Source organism: Rhinatrema bivittatum, chromosome 2 (assembly GCF_901001135.1).
Source record: "Rhinatrema bivittatum chromosome 2, aRhiBiv1.1, whole genome shotgun sequence".
Lineage (NCBI taxonomy): Eukaryota > Metazoa > Chordata > Amphibia > Gymnophiona > Rhinatrematidae > Rhinatrema > Rhinatrema bivittatum.
Window position 1 is genome coordinate 717005827 of NC_042616.1, and position 27554 is coordinate 717033380.

The 27554-nt window shown below is 43.1% G+C and overlaps 1 protein-coding gene across 1 annotated transcript in view; it reads left to right on the forward strand.

The window, feature by feature from the left end:
* Positions 1-27554, forward strand: part of VPS13B (vacuolar protein sorting 13 homolog B) — a 2198633-nt gene that overhangs the window by 11474 nt on the left and 2159605 nt on the right. The window contains 1 exon segment of the mRNA XM_029587199.1: positions 2981-3124. Within this exon segment, the coding sequence (XP_029443059.1) occupies positions 2981-3124 (144 nt within the window).

The following is a 27554-nucleotide window of genomic DNA, read 5'->3' on the forward strand; positions in this document are numbered from 1 at the left end:
ATATTCTTTGATGCTTTTAATGCAACTGCAGTATTGCTCCCCGCTTAGATGACAGAGGGAAAAGAGGAATTGGATTTAGATGACAACAGAGGACACCAACTTCCATGGTCTGGGATACTGATTCACAGACATAAGGGAAAAAGCACAGGACTGCTTCTATAACCAAGCACTAAAGGAAACGAAGAAAGCGTGCATGGGGGTAACTTGCTAGTGCAGCAGTTACTATCCTTAACCAATAAGAATTGATTCTTTTGATGCAACTCCAACTTTGCTTTCTGCGTCAACAGCAGTGAAAAAGGGGAATTGGATTTAGACGACAACCAACAAAGGCTCTGAATTTTAAGGTCTGCGGAACTGATAATCTTGGGAGTAACCTGTACAGAGCAGCAGTTGCTACCCTTAACAGAAGGCATGGATTGATACCCTTGACCACAAACCTAGATACTTTTGGTGCAACTGCAAAATTACTCTCTGCTTCGAAGGAGGCAGGTGTGGGGTGGAGGGAAAGAGGAATTTGGATTCAGAGACAGCCAACACGAGCCATGCCTTTTTTACAGTCTGGAGTGATGATGCGCAGATATTATGGAAAAAAAAGTACAGGGCTGTTTCTACGGTCAAATCCATAAGCAAAGCATATCAAGCAGCATTGAAGTGTAAGAAGTACCTTTCCTAACTCCAACTCCATCTAACTCCCTTCATTCAACACGCTCCGCTAGTATTAGCGTTAATAGCCACCTCTTACAATGTTATTTATACATATATATAACTATCTGATCTTCATTTCCCTTCTCATTCCAAGTTATTGTTTTCCTTGTTATATGTAACTGCTTTTCTGCACTATTGCTTAAATGGTAAAGTTTTTTATAATTACACCCCTGTTTCTTGTGAACCAGCATGATGGGACCACCGTCTTGAATGTTGGTATATAAAAAAGTTAAATAAATAAATAAAATAAATAAGTACATAATCGAGCTGTGCAGTTGTAGGCTGAGCTTGGATGTACCGTGTGGTGGTAGAGAGGGTATCGGACAATTCAGAGAGGGAGGGGCAGAGCTGGAGAATACAGGGAATAAATGGGAGAGTCTGGAGAAGGACATATGTAGTATTGCTCCACAAAGATGAGACAAGAAGAAAAGAGAAAACTATAGACCTATTAGTGGTGGACAGATAATGGAAAAACCATTGAAGGACAGAATAGTTACTCCTGGGGAATTCTACAAAAACATTTAAAATTCTGCGCACAAAACTTAAAATTCTGCAAACTTTATATTGGTGAAAATAATACAATTTACATGACAGTCTTTAAGTAATTACATTTTAAATTAATTCAGAAAAGTTATTACTTAAAGATGCAGAATTTTAAATATTTTGAGCAGAATTTCCCTAGAAATTCACTGTAAGAGTGTCCCTTCCACTCGCTCTCCCTACTCCCCTGGCCACTTTGCCTTCTCAGGCCCCAACCCCTCCACCTCTAGGCTCAACCCCTTCCACTCTATCGCCAGTCCCAGAGTTTGACCCTGTTCTCAGTACTGCCCCTTACACAGGCTCTCTCTGTCCTTCCCTCTCTCACACACATGCTCCCTCTCTCTAGTACAGATACCCCCCCCCCATACAGGCTCCCTCACTCTCTCACGCGCACACACATCCCCTTGTACAGGGCCCTCTCTCTTGCATACACACACACACAAGCTCCTTTTCTCTCTCACACATACATCCTCGCACAGGCTACGTATGTTACTCTTTCACGCACCCTCTCACACATACACAGTACCTTCACACAGTCTAGCACCCTCACATACACACAAGCTCCCAATCTCTCACACAAACGCACTCCTTCACAATCTCCTCATATAGGCCCCCTCTCTCACACCTCTCTCCCTGCTCTCACCCTCTTCTCCCCCACACTCCTTCTCCTCCCTTTTCTCACACCCCTCTCCTCTCACACACACACACATACATTCTCTCTCACCGGAGCCTTTATCTTTGCTGTGAGTGGAGCACACTCTGTTTGTGGCACACAGGGGCCTTCATCTTTGCGCACTCCGTACGCAGCATGCCGGAGTCTCCTTTGCTATTTTTTGCGCAGAATTTGGAATTCTGCGCAGGGAGGGAATTCTGCGCAAATTCTCCCAGAACTAAATAGTGCAATACTTTAAAGGTAATGGAGTATATAGGCAGTGTGACTTCATAAAGGAAAATCTCTTGCCAAGCAAACATGGTTGGGTTTTTTTTTTTTTTTTTGCTGAAATGACTAGGATAGTAGATGTGGTCTCTCATATTTCAAAGCCTTTGACCCTATTATAGATATGACTTTTGAGAAAACTAACGACCTGGAAGTTAGAAGTAAAATTATAAACTGGGTAAGAAATTTGGTTGCGCAATAGGATTCAGAATGATAGACAGTGGGGTCTATTCTGGTGAAGGCAAGAAAAATGACCAATGGAGTGGCACAAGGATTGGTGCTAGGTCTAGTTCCCTATATTGTCATAAGTGGAGGAGAGGCTGAAATGTGTACTTGGTTTATGAGCCTTGTCTTAGGATATGATCATTTTTATATGTTTTTTTTTTTTTTTCCAATAGTGTAGAGTTCTAGTAGCCATATTAGTCTTGGAAGAAAGCTGGAATCTTTGCAAATTATATTTTCTCTTGAAAAAATTAATTAGATGTTATACATCAGGCATTTAAAAAAGTATAGCTATTTCAATTAGTCTGGATCCACTTTCCGTGATGAGAATTGCATTGCCTTCGGTGTATATTTTGGAATTGAATGCAGGCAGTGGCAGTGACACTGCATTTGACTCAGAGCCCTGATGGGTTGGGTGTATTTTACTTAAGGAGCTGAGCTGTATTTTACTAATCAGAATGACAGGAAGAGGTACTTGGAAGGAAGACTTCCTGACTTGTTTTTCTTTTTGGAGTCTGATGATTTAAGCTTTGACAATGTGTTTGTTAACTCAGTTATGCTTTCTTTGCACTTTAGGAACTGAAGCTGCCATTTACCTTTCTGAGTGGACATATCCATGAACTGCGGATCCATGTGCCATGGACAAAATTAGGGTCAGAGCCGGTCGTAATAACCATCAATACGATGGAGTGCATCTTGAAGCTGAAGGATGGAGCACAGGTAAGGGGGATCCTGAGGATTAAATAATCATTTTGAAAATGTGAGCACATTGTTTTTGGTTTTATTTAATTCTTAAATTTGGAGTTTGGTTTGATTTTAATTTCTGCGAAATGACTGATATCACTGTCTGCGACCTGGTATACAGTAGATTAATGCAGAGCAAGCACGAAAACTAGAACTTTTAAGTTTTTTTTCTTTTGTTTCTTTCCTTCTTCTTGCTCACCTTCTCTCTCTTACTATATCCTCTTTCCTTCAGGAGAAATTAACCTGAATGACTTTGTCAGAATTTTTCATTAAACACCAGAGTGCAGATGTTCCAGAATGTAGATTATCTTTATGGCCCCTTTAGAATTAGTAAAAATGAGCTTGCACACCTGTCAATCTCAAAAGATAATCTTTCAAAGAAATTCTAGCTTATGAATAAAATCTGTCTTGATCTGGGGACAGATCTTTTGTTGGCTGATGAAAAATCGTTTTGATCTAGAAATAGACCTTTATTTAATGTAACTTTTTTTTTTTAAACTGCTTGGTATATGAACTTATTCTCAGTTGTGTTAAAATACTTTTATGTTGAGCTGGCCTGGTGGCTCAATAACATTTTTCTGTGCTGCCATGTGGGGGACCTGGGCTTGATTTCCAGGCCAGGTGTTTTGTTTCTAGGTCAGTTGGGACTGTGGATGTTACAGGCGAAATGTTCACAGCCCCCGGTTGGGGGTGGAAAGGGGAGGACAAGGTTTCCAGTCTTTGGGCAACATTGACCTAGTTGCTGGACTTGGAACGCGTTGCAGGGCTCTGGAGAGAGCTCCGGCGCACGGAAACCTGGCTGAGTATTGTTGCTGCAACAATTGAGCTTAAGTGAGTTGGAAAATGGTAAATACAAGAGAATTTTTTCCTTTATTTGATTTGTGAACGCAGGCTAATAACACCGTAGCCTAATAGAGGACAGGACAGTTCTGATTTGAGCTGGAAACTCAAAGAAGCAGGAGGAAACTGCTGGACCAAAACCAAAAAAAATTGTTGCCATATTACTTCCTGGAAAAATAGGATGTGTATATATATTTTTTTAACTTTCTATTTATAATTTTTCAAACAGGTACCAACGACAAAGTATCTTAATCTATTGACACAAATTGAATAATAATGCTGTAGATAAATTGCATACATGACATACATCAAAAGGAACAAAGTCTTGTTCATGTCATCCTGCCCATCCTTATTTATTTATTTATTTATCGAGTTTTATATACCATCGTTCGGCTTCGCCATCACAGCGGTTTACAAAGTTTCGATGTTTAACAGAGTTTCCAAAAGGTTCATGTGATTTGTTAACATAGATATTGTCGGTTTTATAAAACGTAGTTCGTGCTATACAGGTTTTGGTTATGTGTTATGTTATGTTTCTTGCATTGGTTCCACATGTTTGCATAGTGTCATTAGGAGGGAGATGGTGTTTAGATATAACTCATTGGGTGAGTTATATCTATACAAATATTTATGCAAATAATACACTCTATCTTCAGGCATCAAGTACTTATTTCATCCCCGTGTCAGGTCCAGTACAGGCCACATATCTGATAATATAATTCTTTTTTTATTCTGAAGCATATGTCAGTTTTTCTAGCATGGCTATAATTTGTGGGTTGGCTGGGCTAATCTCTAGCTGCAGAAAATTATCTTGATTGGTCTTCGTTTTGGAAATGCTTGTGTTCTACCACCTACAATTGAGTGGCATACTGGGAAGGAGAGAAAGCATTGAGGCCTGATTCTATATCTGAATAAGGCTCTTCCGTCCCCCTCCTGAGGGAGTCAGGATTTAAGTTGGGTGGATCTTTTTTCCTGTGCCTCCCTCACACAGAACAACGCATCTAATAGAAAGATTGCTGCTTTTTTGACTCTTGCTATAGTTGTTACTATAGATTAACATTCAATGCCTCTCATAGGTCCTTATGTTAGATTCTCTGTAAGGAGGGAGAGCGATTTTTATATTCCTTGAAATACTTCTTAAATATGATACAGGAGACAGCATTCAACAGAGGAAAGGAGAGAAGGTGGAGGAATTAGCATAGTAAAGAAAGCAAGATCTTTGACCTGTGCGTATATATCGACACGAGCTTTAATAGGAAGTCTGTTGGAAGAGAGTAAATGTCAAAAGTATCAGAAGAAAAATGAGAGAATGTTAAGACACTTGATAAAACGAGATAGGGTTTACTGTTTAAAATTGTTAGCAACCCAGTTATGTTCAACACTGTGGTGAATTCTGAGGTTCTTGTGCATCATTCACTGAGTCTATTGTTAGAATCCGGTAGATGTATGTATTTGACTTTATTTTTCTGTCCTGTGTGTGTTTATAGAATCTTTTCAGCACCATTAAGGTTAAATGGGGAGAACTGCTATCAAACAGGTCTTTTGGCTTGTGGGTCCGGTTATAATAATGGGCCATGGTTTTCTGAGGAATTGGGATAAAAATGCTGTCTGTCTTCTCCATATTGCCACTGTTGCCAGTCCTCATTTGCTTCTCTGTCATTACTGAAGCCAGGCTGCTGCCAAAGCCCTTCTGGCAAGTGCTGCTGAGGCTAGTCTGGCGCTACGGCAAATGTACTTTATTAACTCTGCTAAAGTGATAGAACAAGCCAGAACTACTCATTTCAAGTCACTAGCTGCCTCTGAAGCCACATCTCTAGCATAGTATTCCAAGCCGTTGTTACAATTCAGCCACAGGACTGGGAAGGAGATGTTTCTGTTGAGATGTCCATGCTGTTTAAGAACAGATTACATGACACATTCATCTTTCTTAAAGTCACAAAATTTGTTACGGTGTCATTTGTAGTGCTCGAATACTTCAGTGATAGAGAAGCCTCTGTGAGCTGCAGAACAGGAGGGGAATATCTTCTGTACATTGATGAAAAGTAACTACTTGCAACTCATTACTTTATTAAATAATTGAAGTGGTTACTTTTCTACTGAAGTTAATTTATATTAACTCAGGGATAGGAGATCATCTCTTGGCTCCCTTCTCTCCCACCAATAAACACAGACACTTAATGGCATTATAAAAGGCCGCAGTTTTTTAATATTAACCCGAGCCCTTACAACTAACATAATTCAACACCCCCTCTTTTCTTCTTTGCCTCCTTATCCGCCTCAACCACCACATCCCAATGGTAAGGCATAAGGAATAGGAACCCCCCCCCTTTGCTTACCCCGCCTCATCTCAGCAAGGGTAAGCTTTGGCCTTGAGCTTAGCCCCTTCCCTCACCGGCCATCCTGTGTAGCAGCCCCCCCCCCCCAATTACACAGAACTCCTCCTCCCCCCCGCCCCCCGATATCATTTTACAATCCTTAATTACAAACAGAACTTGGGCTCGGGTTTACCCCCTCCACTGCGACGCACTGTACTCCAACATTAACAATCACAGAAACAAGTAATCCATAGGGTGGGAGGGAGGGACGCTGAACCCTCGTGCCTTGCTCCTCTGCCCGCTGGGTCCGTCTGGTAAACGGTTTGCCTTGTCCCGGCAGGCAAAGGAGCCCCCCGCCAATGGGTGCGCAGCGATTCGAATTGCTGTGCCTCCATTCGCTGCCTCAACCACTTCTCCCCTCCCCCGTCACGTCCGCCGCCGTGCGCCTCTATCCTGGTTACCCTTGGCGGCGCGAGCCTGTCTCGCGCCGCCGATCATATAACTTAGTACATTTTCTTATATAATGTAACAGATATTTTTAATTGCGTTTTGTGTAAGAACATTTTATTTAACATGCTGGAGCAGAAAATGTGAACATATAAGGATTATCATCTGGATCTGACCAAAAAGTTCATACTTTTATGAGATTATGGGTGTTCAAGCTTAGTGCACTTAACACTGTGAGCATTTGGGCTTTAGTTATTTCTTTTTAAAACCACTAGTACAGTGTTACCTTGGCAGCTTTGTCCGGTGACATGATGGAAATTAGGGAGGTTACAGGTAAGGTCTGATATGTCCCAGGCATCTCAGCGTCTGGAATTAAAGCATCCTGTAGGTCCCAAAGACCTCATATCTTGTGCCTTGTTGCTATACCTAAGTAAGTTTGGTTCATGTTCATTTGGCAAGGGCTGAAACGGAATGTAGAAATCGCCTACTGGCTGAGAAACCAGGTAAGCAGGGTTCAAACCCTGCTGATGCTCCTTGTGACTTTGGGCAAGTCACTTTACCTTCCATTGCCTCAGGTAATGATGTTAGACTGAAATGCAACTCACCTTGAGCTACCATTAAAAAGGCATGAGCTAAATGAAAGAAAGTAAATGGCCTCCATATTTCACCTTCTGAATGACTGAAATAAGGCTGTTAGAATGTTATGTTTCTTGGTACAAATTTGACAGTGCCCTCCCCCCCCCCCCCCCACTTATTCTTTCCTTTTTCTCCATCCTGTGTATCTCTGAAAAACAAGAAGGAGGTGGAGAAACTCTAATTGTCAGAAATAATTTTAACAAGCAGGTTGATATGAACCAAGCAAGTGGGTTTAAGTTTTTGAGAAATTTATGTAATTTTCTTCTAGGCTTGTTTTTAGTATATCCTTTTAGTAAATCCTTGACGACCCCTGAATTGTGATGTCATATTGTTCGGATTTTGACTCTGATTTTGTCATTAAGGCTCACTTGTTCACTTGTTGACTTGTTCCTATGCCTTTCTTGCTTTCCTATTGGTTCATTGTGCCCCCTACCCTCTGCCCTGTATTTTGTAATTTCCTTCCTTTTCATTTTTGATGTAAACCGTTGTGATGTTTCGACTAATGTGGGTATAGAAAACTCTTTAAATAAATAAATATCTAGTCTCTTATGATTCATAATAGTGATTATCTGACCTTAGTCAATTATTAGTGGTTCATTTAGACAATCCAAATGTAATTGGACTAGATGATGATAATATTCATATTGATGAAGATGTCACAGGGCTTTCTTTGGATTTTGAGTTGGTTGTCTTTTCAAGGTTTTGTATAAGTTGTTGATACCTATCCATTGTAAAGGCCACATTTTGGATCTAGTTATTTTGGCACATGCTGATGATTTTACATTAAAGATTGGAGAAATCCATGACGATCCATTGATATGAGCTGATCACTGTCTAGTATATCTTAGCTTGATTGGTTTTAAAGTCTCTACCAGCTAGTCTTGGACTGTTAATTTCAGGGAGAAGAGGGACTCAATTTTTGGAACTCCTTCAAATACTACCCAGTCCCTAGATCTGGTGGGACTGTGGATGATATTGTAAAAAACTGGAATTCTGGACTCCTTTTTTTTTTTTTCCTGCCCTGAATTTGATTCTCTGTAAAGAAGAAAATCTATACACTAGATAAATTCTCCTCCTGGTACTTGAAATGGACATGGAGGAAAGTTAAAATAATTGGCAGACGTCTTCTAATTTAGAAGATAAGATTAATTACATGAATTGTATTGTTAAATATACTTTTAATTGTATAGTCAATTCAAAAAATGCTATTTCCCTGTACGTACTAGGATCAGTCCAGACCGTGGGTTATGTCCCCCGTCCAGCAGATGGAGTCAGAGCAAACTTCCGAGGGTGCTGACATATAAGCAGGTGCACCCTCCAGGGATCCTCAGTATCTCTCTGACTCCAGCAGATGTGAGTGGGGGAACCTTTGCTTCCCCAGTTTGTGGCTTCTGCTCCATTTTTTTCTCTCATTTTTTCTTCTTTCAGGACAGGATCAAGTAGGCCTGGGTTCTTAAATTAATAAACAGATTAAAAAAAAAAAAATTTTTTTTTCTCACTTCAGGGAGTCTCTTTGAGCCCCTGCCCGGGTCTCACAGCCCTGGTTAGCTTGCCAGCGGGACTGTTTTTTCTTCTTGCCTGCCTTTCTCTCTCTCCTCTCTCCGGCGGTAAGTTTTTTGCTGTCTTGTTATTTTTTCTTCACAGCTTCGCCGTCGGACGGCACAGGTGGATGCTGGTGGGGCCAGCCTCTCCCCTTCGGCGCGCCGCGACTCGGACCCCTCCCCCTCGGCCCTGCGACGTGTACATTCCCCGGGGCCGCGGCAGCAGGGAAGTCCCATTCCCCTGCTGCTCCTGAGGGGAGGGTTCGTTGAGTTGAGCCTGGGCGGACGAGCCCGCTCCTCCCGCGGCGCGGATTCCTCGGATCCGGTCCTCGGTGCTGTCGCTGAGGGGATTCTTCCTCCCGGCCGCGTGCCATGCAGCGCCTTAGGGGGTCTCCCGGCGCCGAACCGGGGCAGGGCGGATCGCGGGATGTCGCCTCCGGTGTTGGTCTCCCCGGGGGGGAGACCGGACCAGCTTCCCCGACTTTTTCGCCGCCAGGCTCGGAGCGCCGCGGCACCAGGGGAAGGGCCCCGCCCCCTTCTTTGGCGGGAGCGGCGGCCATTTTGGAGCTGGAGAGCGCTGTTGACTCTGATGCTGAGGAGTCTCAGCATGGTTTTTCTCCGCGGTTAAGGCCGATTCGAGTTCCATCTTCCCCCCCATCGCTTCGGGCCCCCCCAAGGACCTTTCTCTCGCCGTTCCTCCACCAGCAGGGGGGTTTACTGCAGATTTTGTCCTCCTGATGCATCAGGCATACCTCCAGAGCCTGCAGCCGGCGGGGGGGGCCACCAGTCGGTGGTCAAGCGAACCCCACGCCCGCGAAGATGCCCCGGCTGGTGGGGGTGGGGGGGGGCCAATCCAGCGCCCTCGGGGGGCGGCCATAAGACGCTCCTGGCCCTTCCACCCAGCGGAGCGGCTCCAACGCAGGATCCTGGGAGTGACCCCGGCTTCAGCGGCTGACGATGATTCGCTTCTGGCAGCGCACCTGGAGTGTGACGACCCGAGGGTGCTCTGGATCTTCCGTAAAGAGGAGCTGTCTGACCTCATCCCACACGTCCTCCAGGAATTGGATCTCGATCCGCCCGTCGAACCGCCGGGGCCCCCGGCCCCCTCCGTAGCCTCAGCAAGCTCAAAAGGGGACCCTGTCCTGGCGGTCCTACGTCCCCTGGCGCGAACGTTCCCAGTTCATGAGTCTTTCCTACACCTTCTGGTGCGGGAGTGGGACACGCCGGAGGCATCTCTCAGAGTGGGCAGAGCGATGGACAAGCTCTACCCTCTCCCCGGCGATTTCCTGGACCTGCTTAAGGTACCCAAGGTCGACTCGGCAGTCTCTGCCGTCACAAAGAGGACCACGATTCTCGTCACAGGGGGAACGGCCCTTCGGGATGTCCAGGACAGAAAGTTAGAAGTCTGCCTCAAGAAGATCTTCGAGGTCTCGGCGCTGGGGGTCCGCGCAGCTATTTGTGGCTCTCTTACCCAGCGAGCCGGTCTTCGGTGGGTGCAGCAGCTCCTTACTTCACAGCAACTGCCACCAGAGGAAGCGGCGCAAGCGGACCGTCTGGAGGCCGTCATTGCCTACGGGGCAGATGCCCTCCACGACTTACTGCGAGTCCTGGCCAGGACCATGGTTTCGGCTGTTTCCGCCAGGCGACTATTGTGGCTTCGGAATTGGGCGGTGGACGCTTCGTCCAAATCCAGCCTAGGGGCTCTACCTTTCAAGGGTAGGTTCCTTTTCGGCGAGGATCTTGACCAGATCATCAAATCCCTGGGGGAAAACTCCGTACATAGGTTGCCCGAGGACCGCCAGCGGTCATATCGTCCGTCTAATTCCTTCTCCAGGAATCGGTCCCGCTCTCAACGGCGATTTCGGGGCTCCAGGCCTCAGGGTCCGAGAAACCCCTCGAACAGGTCTCAGTCATGGACCCGGTCCTTTCGTGGCCGTAGACCACCCAGGGACTCGTCGGCGCAGGGCACCTCCGGCAAGTCCACCCAATGATGTCAGGCCGGTCCATTCCTCTCTCCCGAGGATCGGAGGACGACTAGCCTGGTTTTACGAGGAGTGGGCCAACATCACCACGGACCAATGGGTCCTGGATATTCAAAGGCACGGTTACGCTTTGGATTTGCGGCATCTCCCCAAAGAAAGATTCGTCTTCTCACCCTGCGGGTCAAGTCACAAGCGCCTGGGAGTACAAAGCACGCTGGACCGGCTCCTAGCTCTGGGGGCCATCTCACCCGTCCCCTCCGGAGAGGTGGGCTCGGGTCATTATTCCATCTACTTCGTGGTGCCCAAGAAGGATGGATCCTTTCGTCCCATTTTAGACCTCAAGGAAGTCAACAAGGTCCTGCGGATACCCCGGTTCCGCATGGAAACCCTCCGCTCGGTCATTGCGGCAGTTCATCAGGGGGAGTTCCTGGCCTCCCTGGATCTGACGGAGGCCTACTTACACATTCCGATACGCTCGGACCATCACAGGTTCCTCCGCTTCAAGATACTGGGGCAACACTTCCAGTTCCAGGCCCTCCCCTTCGGGTTGGCAACGGCACCCAGGACGTTCACCAAGATCATGGTGGTCGTGGTGGCTGCGCTCCGGCGAGAGGGGATTTTAGTACACCCTTACCTGGACGATTGGCTCATCCGAGCAAAGACCTTCTCTCAGGGGCAGCAGGCGGTCGACAGGGTGGTCGAGTTTCTTCAGTCTCTCGGCTGGGTAGTCAACTTCGGCAAGAGCAGTCTCCTTCCGTCTCGGCAGCTGGACTTCCTAGGAGCGCGCTTCGACACGGCTCAAGGCAAGGTCTTCTTGCGGCCGGACAAGGCCCAGTCACTGAGGGAGCAAATTCTCCACTTTGTCTCTCTCCCAGTTCCAACAGCGAGGGATTACCTGCAGATCCTGGGATCGATGGCCTTCGCCATCAACCTGGTACCTTGGGCCTTTGCACACCTGAGGCCCCTACAGATGGCGCTACTCTCGCGGTGGAAACCGGTCTCGCAGGACTATCAGGCGATACTACCTCTTCTGCCGGCAGCCAGGCTCAGCCTTCGTTGGTGGCTAGACCCCAGGAACCTGGCACAGGGTTGCCCTCTGGAGTCGCCGGAGTGGATTGTGGTCACTACCGATGCCAGTTTGACCGGCTGGGGGGCCGTGTGTCTCCGAAGCTCGGCCCAGGGGCAGTGGACACAGGAACAGGCGTCCTGGTCGATCAACCGCCTGGAGACCAGAGCAGTCCGTTTGGCGCTCATTCAATTCCTGCCCCTCATCCGGCAACGGGCGGTCCGAGTTCTCTCGGACAATGCGACCACGGTAGCCTACATCAACCGACAGGGAGGCACCAAGAGCCCGGGGGTGGCCATCGAAGCGGCCCGTCTCATGGCCTGGGCGGAGCGGTTCCTCGACCGCCTGGCGGCCTCCCACATCGCAGGCGTGGACAATATTCAGGCGGACTACCTGAGTCGGCAGACGCTGGACCCCGGGGAATGGGTCCTCTCCGACGAGGCAATGTCGATCATCACTCGGCGCTGGGGAACACCCGCCATGGACCTCATGGCAACGTCTGGCAACGCAAAGGCCTCGCGGTTCTACAGTCGGAGAAGAGACCACGGGGCGGAAGGAGTGGACGCCCTGGTGCTACCCTGGCCCCCTCATCTTCGGCTGTACGTCTTCCCTCCGTGGCCTCTGGTGGGCAAGGTGGTGCGGAGGATAGAAGATTATCCAGGGCAGGTCATCCTGGTGGCGCCAGAATGGCCACGGTGCCCGTGGTTTGCGGATCTACTCAACCTGGTAGTGGACGGACCTCTGCGATTGTCACACCTTCCGCGGCTGCTCCATCAGGGTCCGGTATTTTCGGACCAGGTGGAACACTTTTGTCTCGCGGCTTGGCTTTTGAGAGGCAGAGTCTCCTGCGCAAGGGATACGCAGTAACTGTGGTAGACACTCTTCTCAAGGCACGTAAGACCTCCACTTCAGTCGCCTATGTACGGGTCTGGAAGGTGTTTGAGGTCTGGTGTGCTGGACATGGAGTTTCCGCGACCGCAGCTTCGCTACGTCAGGTCCTGGCCTTCCTCCAGGAGGGCTTGGAGAAGGGTCTCTCCTACAACTCCCTGCGTGTGCAAGTCTCGGCTCTAGCCTCCCTGGCTCGTACCACGGGAAATCCAGATCCTTCGTCTCATCCGGACGTCTCGCGTTTCCTCAAGGGAGTCAAGCACCTGCGGCCGCCGGTGCGGCACCCCTATCCCTCCTGGAATCTCAACCTGGTTCTCCGGATCCTTGGAAAGGCTCCCTACGAACCACTGTGGCAGGCCTCCCTTAAGGACGTCACACTTTAAAACGGTGTTCCTGGTTGCCATAGCCTCGGCAAGGCGCATCTCCGAGCTTCAGGCGCTCTCGTGCCGGGAACCGTTTCTACGCTTCACGGACTCGGGAGTTTCCATTCGAACGGTTCCTTCGCTCCTACCTAAGGTGGTGTCCTCCTTCCACTTGAACCAGTGGGTGGAGCTGCCGGCCTTCCCGTCGGATGCGCCCCAGGCCCTCCGGCGCCTCGACGTGAAGCGCTCTCTACTGCACTACCTGGAAGTGACCAATGAGTTCCGGGCGGCCGACCATCTCTTTGTACTTTGGTCCGGTAACAAGAAGGGACTGCAAGCGTCTAAGACGACTATCGCAAGGTGGCTCAAGGAAGCAGTGTCCTCGGCCTACATAGGTGCCAGGAAGGCTCCCCCGGAGGGAGTCCGGACTCATTCGTTGCGTGCCCTGGCCACATCCCGGGCGGAGTCTCAACATGTTCCAATTCAGGAAATCTGTCGCGCGGCAACATGGAAGTCGCTGCACACCTTCTCGAAGCATTACCGGTTGCAACTACCGGTCGGTGATTCGGGTTCCTTTGGGGACAGAGTTCTCCGAGCAGGGTCTTCAGGGACCCACCCGGTTTAGGGAAGCTTTGGTACATCCCACGGTCTGGACTGATCCTAGTACGTACAGGGAAAAGAAAATTATTCCTTACCTGCTAATTTTCGTTCCTGTAGTACTTAGGATCAGTCCAGACGCCCACCCGGGTTTGCTAAGTGCTGGTCAGATGCCTGCTCGTGTACGTTCTTTCTCCTGTCCCTCACTCTTCTACATTCTGATGTTTTTTATGGTTGCTTAGTTCTTTCACAGTTCTCCTTGCAAGTTGCATTGGTTATTTGGTTATGTGGTTGCAATTTGATTGGTGCTTGATCCATCCTACTTTTCTGTCAAGTGTTTTTCTCTTGGCTTTGATATTCTCGATACTGAGGATCCCTGGAGGGTGCACCTGCTTATATGTCAGCACCCTCGGAAGTTTGCTCTGACTCCATCTGCTGGACGGGGGACAAAACCCACGGTCTGGACTGATCCTAAGTACTACAGGAACGAAAATTAGCAGGTAAGGAATAATTTTCTTTTGTCTAGCGTTTCTCTAGCTCAAAATGATCCAAGGGCACTTATCAGAAATCCTTTTCGCAAGATAATTGGAATCCTGTTACTAATATTAATCCAAATTAATTGCTCTAAGTTTCAACGCCTTTGCCAAGTACTTTCAGCAGAAGATGGCCCTTAATCAACGTCAATTGCATTCCAAATTTGTAACTTGGGAACCACTGCAGACCTTGAATATTGTCACAACGGAATGGTAATTTCTAGGTTTTTAAACCAGGAGAGGACAGATTTTACTAATCCTGTGGATTAATTAGCTTAATTTTACAACTTTTGATTTGATATCAGTTGATGTAACCAAAAGTCTTCTAGGATGTATGAAAGCCATGAGTTCTCTGGACCCATGCCTATCATGACTAATAAATGACATCTCTAGCTTTACTGAGTCTGTACAGAAAATTTAGTGCATCATTACAAGAGGGTGTGATCTTAAAATCGCAAAATAATATAATTATCCACCCATTGCTAAAACAGCCCCTCATGGTTAAGTACCATATTGTATGGAGCCTAGTTTTGTTTTGTCAAAATACTTGAGCAAGCTTTTGATGACTGCATTTATTTAGATCCGAATCAGTGAATATTTTGCAATAGATATAGTACTAAAATGGTTTTAGTAGCTCTAATAGATGATTTAAGAAGCAATACAGATAGAGGTCGTGATTCCTTGATGATTCTTTTCATCCCCTCTGTCTACCGTTGACACTGTAGATGACGACATCTTTTTAGAGTGGTTGTCCCCTGTGTCAAAGATAATGTGCTGAGATGATTTGCTTATGTTTTTGAGCAAGAGAACACAATGGGTAATGATAGGAGATTCCTTGTCCCCCAAGATTCAGTACTTTCACATAGCTTTTCAGTATTTACCTCCATCTGGTAATTTGATCAGAACCCATAGTTTAAACTTTCATATGTTAGTAGATGATATTCAGGTGTATTGCAGTGTAGGCAATAATCAATCCGAGATTGAGAAATTAGCCTTACTTTAACACAATTAGCAGTTGACTAAATTTGAATAAATTAAAACTTAATACCTCTAAAACTGAGATAATGTGGATCTATTAGTCCTCCCTGTTAGATTCTGCACCACTGTTAATACTTGAGGAAATCTAATAGTAAAACCTAAAACAAAAATTCTAGAGGTGATTGTAGATAGTGCCTTTCAAATGCAGGCCAGATTTCAAATGTGATCAAATCATCTTCAAACTGTTAGATTTAGACCTTCAAACCATACCTGAAATATAAGGATGTGGTCAATGTGACCTATGATTTAATATCTACTAGGTTGGATTATTATAACTTGCTGCATGCTAGCCTGATTAAAAGTCAACTGAATAGTCTACAATATATTCAGAGAACCGCTGACTATTTTCCTAGGGCTAAACACATGGGATCGCATTACTTCAGCCCTGGAACAATTTCATTGGATCCAGTTCGATTTGTTGTTTGGTTTTTAAGGCTTTGTCTTTTAATCAATCACTATTTCTTGGAAGATTGCTTCCAGTGAAAAACCTATGCTCTCTGCAAGATAATCTCCTATGTGTCCCCTTTGTTAAGGTTAGTAGGTTAACTAGCACAAGAAAGAAGAACTTTTTTTCTTTGTAGGTCCCTAGCATTTGAAATGACATCCCTAAGTAGTTAAGACATCTAGGCATTTTTTTGAATTTCAGAAAATATTGTGAGGCCTGGTTCTTAACTTTGCTTTTAATTAATCTTATTGACTCCTGTTTTAAACTGTACCTTGTTAGATCCTGATTAAAGCCAGTGCAGCAGCATTTTGTTTTATTGTCTTATTTTAATCTTGCTCGTAATGTAGTTGTCATTTTAGCCCAAAAAACAAATCGGAAGCTGATCCAAGATTGCTGTGTAGCGGTAAAGAAAAGGTGGAGATCGGTGTATATAAAAGAGATTTTTATTGAAACTTGCCAATCTCCACCTTTTCTTTACCGCTACACAGCTGTCATTTTAGCATAGGTGCTACACAGCTGTCATTTTAGCATAGGTGGTTTATGTAGCTGGTTTATTATGAATGGGATTATGATGGATCTGTCTATCTTTTTTTTAAAATGTTTTTAGAAACTGAATTCTGTATTTTAAAGTTTACTCTATGTTATCTGCCCTGAGCCTGTTGGATGGATAAATTAAAAAAAAAAAAAATCTGATGTAGTCCAGCATTTTGTCTTCACTAGTGAAAGGTTAGAGATATTTAGAAGTTGTGTATAACAGAGTATTTATAGAGTTGTCCTTCTGTCATAACGTTCCAGTTTTGAGCAGTCATGGCTTAAGGTTGTACTGCATTAGAGATGGTATTCCTGTCTGTTATATTATTTGGAGATTATTAAGCATGTCTTCCATAAAAATGGCTAATCTATTATTGAACCCAGTTAGACAGTTTGTCCCAGAATTTTTGGGATGCAGTTTGTGCATGAAGGAAGTAACCAGCATACTCTAGACTTTGAGAATAATTTCTCCATGAATTGAGCATACAGTGCTGTAACATGAAGCTTGTGTGGGGTGATAGGACACCTACACAAGGATGATGGAAATGAAGAGCCAGTGTTAACACTTTTTATCCAACATAGAGGTATTGCTGGATTTAAACCAGGGTCTTCCTAGTGTGGGGCTAGTGTCCTATGCAGGGAGCCACACAATGGCTAAGAGAAATCCAGTTTTAGAATGCAGATAGCCTGCTGTAACGCCCTGCCCCTGAGGATCTGGATTGGTCCGCTCAGTCAAATTAGCCTAGTGAGGTTTTGAGTACCCTGAAATCTGCTTAAGTAGCTGGATGTTTATTGTTGAAGACGACTCTATTAAATCAGTATTGTGCTTCTCCATGAAAATAGTAGGATATAGAAAATAATGTAAAATAATTTTGTGAACCAGTAAGGAATTTTTCAGATATTTTGATTTGGTAAACTCTTCCACATAAGATATTAAATAGGATTTTTAAATCTAAAAACTGCACATTGCAATTTGCACTTTGAATCTGTTTTTCATTTTTCATGGGATATGACTGTATGATTGAATTTGTTGTTGGGTATCGCAGGGAGGAAGTGTGGTCTAGTGGTTAGAGCATTGAATTAAGAGTCAAGAGAAATCATGTGATGGGAGTTTAAACAAAAAAAAATCTCTTTATAACTGAATCTTGATGTGACCTTGGGCATGTTACTTTAGCTCCCTGTGCCTTAGTTTATCTAACTGTAATTTGGTAATTATATCAACTTTCTTCCTTCTCCCCCTGCCCTCTGGAAGGTTTAATTCAATCCAGGTCCCAGAAGTGTGCTGTCGGATCATCCACCTCAGCAGTGGCTGTGTGCTGCCAATGTAAAATCATTATACAAAAACCTCAAAAACCTTGGGATCCTCTTTAAATGTGCTATATAACTCCAAACTGTCCTGTCCGGTTACTAAAACTGGATTGAGGTGGCCTTAGCACTTGTCATGTTAATGAAGAAAGGGCATTACTGCTAGGAGAGGAGCAGCCCATTGACCTGGTTTGGGGGTGGGGAGAACAGTGGCAAATTTTACACAGGAAAAGTGTAGAATGCTCTTTATATCCTCATAGTAGATTCTGTTGTGAGGCTTTCGTAAAGACCGAAGCACCGAAAAACTCCTACTCGCTATAACGGATACCATCCTTAAAGGCATGGACCACGGCCAAGCATACATACTTGCCCTTCTCGATATCTCAGCCGCCTTCGATACCGTGAATCATCAAATCCTAATATCACGATTAGCAGAGATAGGCATCTCAAACATAGCCTTATCCTGGTTCTCCTCATACCTAGACCACCGTAAATGCTTAGTCAAGCTTGATAATTTTGAATCCGCACACATTCCCCTCACACAAGGGGTACCCCAAGGCTCCTCTCTATCCTCTACCCTCTTCAATATATACTTACTCCCTCTCTGCCACCTCCTCTCTAAACTAGGATTAAAATTCTTCCTGTACGCAGACGACGTACAAATACTTATTCCAATTCAAAAATCCATCAGCGAAACCCTCCAATACTGGGAAATATGCCTGACATCCATTAATTCTCTCCTCTCCAATCTCCACCTAGCACTTAACACCTCGAAAACTGAAATCCTCATCCTAGCTAACCAACCCCTCAATTCAATCCACCAAATGATTCTCAACGCCTCACAAGTTCACACACTACCGCCCAGTGTCAGAGATTTAGGAGTCACCCTTGACAATCAACTCAGCTTCAAACCCCACATTAAATCACTTCTAAAAGGGGGCTTCTACAAACTACAAATCCTCAAAAAACTGAAGCCCCTTCTCCACGCCCATGACTTCCGCACGGTTATGCAAACCACCATACTAACCAAACTCGACTATTGCAACTCCCTCCTCCTAGGCCTCCCTTCCTCTACCATTAAACCACTCCAAATCCTCCAAAATGCCATGGCAAGAATCTTAACAAACACCAGAAAAACTGACCACATCACTCCCATACTCCAAGATCTCCATTGGCTCCCCATCACCTTCCGTTCCCAATATAAAACTCTTACCATCCTCCACAACACATTATACAACAACAATTCACCCTGGCTTGAAGACATGCCACAATTCCGTCAAGCTAATCGCCCCACTAGAAACTCCCTTGCTGGCACTCTCCAAACCTCCTCCCTTAAAATTGGGCACCTCACCGCCACCAGGGATAGAGCCTTCTCCATTGCGGGCCCTACCCGTCAAACTCCGCTTAGAACCGTCCCTGAGCCATTTCAAAAAAGGAATCAAGACATGGCTCTTTAAACAAGCATACCCCAATCCCACCCAATCCTAACCTATGTTTTCCTTGATCCACCTCAGTCCCAACCTAGCCTATATCCTTTTCCCTGACCTCAATCTACCATACCAGAACCCTCCCCGCTCCCTCCCCATCCCCCTACCCCACACCCCCCTTTCGACCATCCCTACACCCCCTCACCCCCTAACAATCTCCCCCTGAAATTACTTCACCCTTTACCCGTTCCCTCCACCCCCTCTTCTCCTTAATCCCCTTCCCTCCCTACCCTCCCCACGTCACCAGACTCTAATCGTTCTTACGTGCACCTGCCCCTGTATTACTGTAAATAAGTTTCATATGCTAAGTGTATCAAGTGCACATGCCACTTAACGTTGTATATAAGTTCTTTTGCATATATAATCCTAATCGAATGCAAATAGTTGTAACGCTGCTTGTTGACTCTCCTCTCCTATACTTGTGTATATCTTCCAGTTAACCCCTCCCCTGTTCATTGTAATTTCCTTTTCTTCTCAGTTTTTTGTAAACAGACATGTGTCCTACGAATGCCGGTATAAAAAAGTTTTTAAATAAATAAAATAAAATCTATGGTGGTATTAATGAGTTTTTAAGTTTTTTGTAGGCAAATTTAAGAAATCTGAAAATTAGATCATTTACAATACATTTATATTTTGGAATATTTTGCGCTGGCGGATCCTCCGCTATTGCCATCTCAGTATCAATTGGTGTGCTTCAGGGTTCTGTCTTGGGCTCTCTTCTCTTCTTTGCTAATTCCCTTGGTGCTCTGAATTCCTCTCATTACTTTCAATGCCATTTTTTATGCTGACGATTCCCAGGTTTATCGCTCTAGAGCAGAAATTTCATCAGGAATCTAGTCTCGGATCTCAGCCTGCTTGTCTAAAATTGTTGCCAGCCTGTCATCTTAACCTCAACAAGGCTAAGACAGAGCTCCTTATCTTTTCCACAATGTCCATGTCCCCTGTTTCTCTTCTCTCTATTTCTGTGGATAACACACTAATCCTCCCACTCCCTTCAGCCCTTAACCTTGGAGTCATCTTTGACTCCTCTCTCTAAAACATACCAGTTCTTTCTCTCTAATATCAATAAAATCCATCCCTTCCTTCTGAACACACTATCAGAAACCTTAACCACACTCTTGTCACCTCTCACCAACTCTTGCGTAGATTATTGCAGCCTGCTTCTCACTGGTCTTTCAGTGAGCCATCTCGCTCCAATACAATCTGTCCAAAACTCAACTTCATGACTTATCTTTCGTCATAGTTGCTACACCTATACAACCTCTCTTCTCAAGTCATCACATTAGCTCTCTATCTGTTCCCGCATATAGTTAAAGCTCCTTTTACTCACCTGCTTACTCTGTAGCTCCTCACTACCTCTCATTGCGCTCTATACGTTTAATCTTGTTCTTCACTCATCAGATAACTCACGCCTATCTATGCCCTTCTCTTCTACTTCCATTTCCCAAGTCCATGATTTCCACTTGGCCGCACTATATGCTTGGAATAGACTTTCTCAGCTGCTGCATCATGCTGACTCTTTTGCCTTATTTGAATCCCATTTAAAATCCCATATTTTTGAGGCTGCTTTTAAATCTTAACCTCTGATTGTTCCACTTATAGCCTCATTGAATTTTAACCATTGCCTTTAATAAATTAAATTTCCCAAGGCTCTTTTGCTCTATATGTTTATCTTGATTAGATTGTAAGCTCTCATCTGTTCTTTGTACAGTACTGCATATGCTGAGTAACATTATGGAAGTGTTAAGTAATAGTAAATGGCTTGTAGTGATGCTTAATCTGTCTCTGGAATTTAAAGATTTTTTAGGGGAAAAATTCTGGATGTACTTAAGCTACCTATGCAAATTTCCATTAAAAAAAAAAAAAAAAAGCAGAGAAGTTTTGTTTTTTTTTTTTTGTTTGTTTTTCTTTATTACTGTGAAGGTAGAAATTTTAAAGCCAGATGTCTCCAAAAGAAATATGTTTTAGAAGAGGCAAATTAGAACTAAATATAGAAGCTGCAGAAAACAATTTATAACACATGACTTTGTGCAGCCCAGAACTAATGTTTGATATTGGACCTTGTAAATTGGTACTTCAGTAATGATCAGATTTCCTGCCTACATGGCATTTGAAACTTGAATATTGTGGTCCATATAGCAAAAGGTTAAATGTCACAAATATAAAGCACTCTCTAAACAAGTATTTATTACAGATTTTTAAGATTCATGGATAAAAAAGACTTCTGAAAGTTACGAATGACATTTGGACAAATTAGTCAAGAGTAGCGTTTTGGTTTTGTGCCAATGACAAAACTTGTAGGTGAGTAGTAAGAATATAAATGAGATTATTTCTGTCTTCATAAGAACTTCTGACTTGTTTTTGTTCCATGAAGCAAACTAATGATTTCTGCTGGAAATCGTAGATGTTAAATTGAAAAGGGGGAACATAGCTGACTTCTACTATATTTTCACTGTCAACTTTATTCTAGGATTATTTAAGTATAACATTGCTGTTTTAAGTAGGCATATTCATAAAGAGAGGTGTTTTCCCCTTTCTTTATTTTATTCATACAAACTGAGTAGTAATGTTCTAGGTAACATGCATCAGGTCAACTAAGGAATTTTCATGCCGGACAAAACACCTGTGAAATATTGAATATAAAAATATTAACGTATTTCTTAATCATTCTGTGTTTAATATTGTGTTAACCTCTGTCAAATGCGCTAGTGGCCATTTCACAGATAGTGTGAGTAGTGAGTAACAGTAACCTGGAGCCTGCATTTAAACGTGGCTTCAGGAATTTTACTTGGGAATTTGAGATGAAAAAGTTGAAAAGGCCGCCAAGTTATTCCCTAGGCTGATCTAACAGGTTCAACTGGATTTCATGGTATTTTTAAATTTTTGTCTAAATTGATCTTGAATACATGTAATCACAGGCTTTGGCTAGTGGTTTAAAGCAGGAGCTGTGAACCAGGAAAGTCAGGACTCAAATTCTATTGCTGTACTTGTCACCTTGTATAAGTCACTTCACCCTTCCTTGCCTCAAACTTAAGACTTCATTTACTAACTCTTTTCTCCCATTCAGTGCCTATGGGAAAAATGCTTACTAAATGAAGCCCTTAGATTGTAAGCCCACTGGGGAGAGCGATTATACCTACAATTCTTGAATGTATTACACCTTGAAGTATCTGAAAGGTCGAATATAAATTAAATACTTAAAAATAAATAGGAAATAGAATCTAACTACCTTTTTAGAAAGTTAATATTTTCCATGAGTTAGTTACATAGTAATATGGTAATGACGGCAGAAAAATACAAAATGGTCCATCCAGTCAGCCCAGCAAGGTTCTTATAGTAGTAACTGCCACTTTGTGCAGGTTACCCCCATGTTTCTGTTAAGGTTATTTTATTTATTTATTTATTTTGGATTCTTATATACCGACATTCTTGTATAATATACAAATCATATCGGTTTACAATACAACAGAACAATCGCGGCAGAGGCGTTACATTGAAACATAAAAAACAGCGTCTGATAACATATAAAATTCGTCTGATAACATATAAAATTCACAACAAAGAATCCCCCAGATACCCATCTTCGCAAGGAGTTCCTCAGGGTTCCTCCCTTTCACCGACACTTTTCAACTTATACCTTCTCCCGCTTTGCCAATTGCTAAACAAATTGAACCTTAAACACTTCATATTTGCCGACGATGTCCAGATTCTGATCCCCATTAAAGAATCCATCACTAAAGCTCTAGAACTTTGGGAAAATTGTTCTCATGAAATCAACGATCTCTTATCCAGCTTAAATTTAATTCTAAACCAATCAAAAAGCGAATTCATTCTAATCTCTCCAGACAATTGCAAAATCACTACAAACCCTCCAGCCAACTTGCAAACCTCAAAAGTAAGAGATTTAGGAGTTTCCATAGACAACCGATTAAATTTTAAATCATTTATCAACCAAACAACCAAAGACTGCTTCCACAAACTGCACGTATTAAAAAGGATAAAACCCCTATTTCACTTCCATGACTATAGAACAGTGCTCCAAGCAATAATATTTGCGAAAATTGATTACTGCAACTCGATTCTTCTAGGCCTCCCATCAGCACATACTAAACCTCTCCAATTGATACAGAACACGGCAGCAAGAATACTAACAAACAAAAGGAGAAGAGATCACATTACACCAGTCCTCAAAGACCTTCACTGGTTACCAATCCATTATAGAATAATTCATAAGTCCCTCACCACAATCTACAAGAATATCCATGGGCTGGTTCCACTCGATCTACAAATAGCTCTCAAAAAACACTCCTCCAATAGACCCATCAGAGAAGCTTATAGAGAATATCTACAGGTACCACACAACAATACCACCCAACATATAACATTGAGAGATCGGGCCTTCTCCACAGCAGGTCCCCCACTATGGAACTCAATCCCCTTAGAATTAAGACAGGAACCATGTCTCCTAACCTTCAGAAAGAGACTGAAAACATGGCTGTTCATGAAAGCATTTCCAGACCCTTAAAGGATTCACTTCCAGCAATTGCAGCAAAATCTAATACAGCAATACTGAACATTTTCTATCAAATAAAATATTTATTTAAAAGAACAATTACTTAATTGAACATTCCCTTCTAAACGGAATCAATCACTACAAACCAATCACTACAATGTTTTAATTCTTATTAAACTTGTTTATCTTTCCTTTAACTCTAATCCCAGTTAGAATAACCCCTGTTTATTGTAACTTTCTCTTCCGTGCACTTGTTTTATACTACTGTAATGTATACTCTTATGTTTTAGTTATGTATGTTATAATGTATTGATCACCCCTTGTTTTATGTAAACCGACATGATACGTACTCCCGTGAATGCCGTTATAGAAAAACACAAATAAATAAATAAATATAATACAACTGAACAATTGCTGCTGAGGCGTAACATGATCCATAGTGTCTAAAAGAATATAAATATGCAAACATATGGACAAATGCTAATATAGCATAAAGGGGTTAAAAAGTTAAATAAAAGGTTAAAGGTGCAACCATTATATGTTCGTTGATAAGTCCAGTTTTCAGTAGGAATTTGCTGGCTGTCATTCAGGCAGATTGACTTGTGAATGGAAATAACAGATATTGGATTTCATATCTGATTACCCTCCTTAGGTATTGTGGCAAGTGTGTGTGGTTTTGGTGAAAGGGCTAAAGCAGAAGAGGGTGTGTCCAGTCTTTTAAAGATTACCAACAGTTCTAGTTTCAAGATATCCTAAATATGTTACTGGACCATTGATCCAATTTGGGCCCATTAAAAAAAAACAAACAAAAAACCCCCCAAGTATTTATAGCTGGAGAAGAAGCTGTGTAGGAAGATGAATAGTGGCAAATTGGGTTGTTATGAGCATATATTAAATTGTTTGGGACAGCTCATTACACCTCGTATGAGCTTGATTATCACTTTTCCGACGCACACTTGAATGATGTCAGTCCCTTTAAAAAAAAAAAAAAAAAAAAAAAGGCCGGGAAGCTGCACTGAGCTTGTTGCCCATGACAATGCCACAAGCTAAGGGCAAGAGAGCAAAGATGCCTTCTCACACTTCATTTACCATATTACCTCATTTGCGTACAATCTTAGGGCCTGATTTACTAAGGCTCTCCTCCCATTCTGTCTGTAGGGGGAAAAATGCTTAGTAAATGAGGCCCTTAAACTGTAAACCCTTTGGGGACAGGGGGTAATGAATGTATCTGAAAGTAATATATATTTCCTTATCTGCTAGACCAGTCCATACAAGTGGGACATTCCATGCCTACCAAACATAATAATATACTAGAGAAGTCAGTAAGAACATAAGAACATGCCATGCTGGGTCAGACCAAGGGTTCATCAAGCCCAGCATTCTGTTTCCAACAGTGGCCAATCCAGGCCATGAGAACCTGGCAAGTACCCAAAAACTAAGTCTATTCCGTGTTACTGTTGCTAGTAATAGCAGTGGCTATTTTCTAAGTCAACTTAATTAACTAGAACTAAATGGTCAGTTTTCCAAAAGGATAAAGGCTATTAGTGAAGTGCCCCAAGAATCTATATTGGGACCTGTGCTATTTAGCATATTCATAAATGATCTGGAGAAAGGAATGATGAGTAAGGGGACCAGATTTGCAGATGACACAATTATTTTGAGTTGTTTAAACGGCAACAGTTTGTGAAGAATGTGGAAGGATCTTGTGAGACTAGAAGATTGGGCTTCTAAATGGCAGATGCAATTTAATGTGGTCAAGTACAAAGTAATGCAAGCAGGGAAAAATAATCCTAACTGTGTAGGTGCATGATGCTGGGTTCAGTGTTAGGAGTCACCATCCAGTAGAAGGACTGGAGTCCTTGTGGACAGTACTTTGACATTTTTGGCTTTGTGTACTGTGGCAGTTCAAAAGGCAAATAGAATGTTAGAAATCATTTGGAAAGGAATAGAGACCAAAGAATATCATAATGCCCTTGTACAGATGCAGTGTGCGATCACATTTTGAGTATTGTGTGTGTGGTTCTGGTAGCCTCATCTCAAAAAAGACATAATGGATGTAGAAAAAGTACAGGGTAGGGAGACAAAAATGATAAAGAGAATGGGAAAAACTCTCTTTTGGAGAGAGACTAAACAGATTAGGGCTCTTTAGCTTGGAAAAGAGAAAACTGAGAGAGGATATAATTGAAATTTAAAAAATCATGAGTGGGTCGGAATGGGTGAATAAGGAAGGTTTATTTATTCTTTCAAACACCAGGACTAGGGAACACTCCATGAATCTAGAACCGCCAGATTTGAAAAAAATCATAGAAATTAGTTTTTTACTCAGTGCGCAATCAAGAGGACATTGTGAAGGCAATTAACATAGTATTCAAAAGAGGATTGGACAAGATCCTGAAGGAAAAGTCCATAAACAGTAGCCAGATAGCCTTGGAAAAGCCAGTGCTTATCCCTGAGAGTGAGATATAAGAAATAGCTCAACCATTGGGGCTTTGACAAGTACTTATGACCTGGACTGGTCACTGTCAGAGACAAAATGCTGGGCTCGATGGACCTTGGTCTGACCTAGATTATGAACATAAGTGCCATGCTAACATATATCTCAAGTTAAGTTCAGTGTTAAATTTAAGTTTTGGGGAAAAGTATGACAAAAAGTGCTAAAACCTGCATGCCAGTTTTTGTACACTTTTGTAATAGTGCTTCTTTTTAACCACAAATCTGATTTCTTGCTGTTTATGAAAGGGAAAAGAATTCCCTACAAAAAAAATTATGCAATCAAAATATTGCCCTAAAGTTATTAAGAAATCTTAAATCTACTTTTTTAAAATTAGCATTTTTGGTCAAAAGTCCCACAGCACTTTTGTAGACATTTGTAACTTGAATTTTTCCCCCCAATATTTTGCCCTGGCAGTTTTTCTCCTTTTGGAAAATTCAGAAGCAGTGTCTACTGAATTTGATTTGCAGCTAACAAGGGGTTTCTCCCATTTATGTACCCACTCTCTTATTTAGCTCACTCCTTGCAGGAATAGTCTATGCTCAAGGGCACAGAGTACTGTATCTGTTTCCAAAACCTGGTATACATAAACCCAAATTTTTGTCACCAGGCGTCGCCATTGTGCAATGGCTGACATTCTTCCTCTGCCCCCTTCAGGTCTGCGAATGATGCTTCTGTGGCACCTGCAGATGGCTCAAGGAGCAGAAGTATAACCCATGACATGCATTTTTAATTTGTCTGTTTAACTTTAAGATAATAAAAAATAATTTAATCAGGCTTTTAGGTTACTTAACAGTATGCTTATAAAGTTGTAAACGTGTATACTCTGGAGAGAAGGGGGAGATGATAAACATTTAAATACTTTAAGCAATAAATGGACTGGAGATGGGGCTCTTTGAATGGAAATGAGACTAGAATCATGGGATGATAGTGAAAGGGGGTAGGAGAATTGTCTCAGAATTCGAGAAACCTGGGACAGGCACAGAGGATCTCTGAGGGAGAGGAAGGAGCTATAAAGCTGAGCAAGAGAGGTGAATAGGCAGATTGGATGGACCATATGTTCTTTGTTTGCCGCTATGTTTCTATGCATTGTTTGCATTGCTTCTTGATGAAGCTGAGCTACAAACAGGTAACGGTTTTTTTTTTCTGGCTTGATTTCAACAGCTGAGACCTTATTTTGAAGAGAAATATATTTTCTTAAGTTCTTTTTTTATTTTTGAAAAGGGATATTTTGCATTGCTTTTTATGTTTCTTGGATGTTTTTACTGCTTAGTTTTAGAGTAGAAGGGAAGGTGTTGCCTTGCTTTAATATGTTTTTTTTTTTTCTGCTTTTGTTAGTAGTTGATCTAGAAAGTTTTTCTTTGAAGCCCTGGTAGTTGAAAGGAGCTG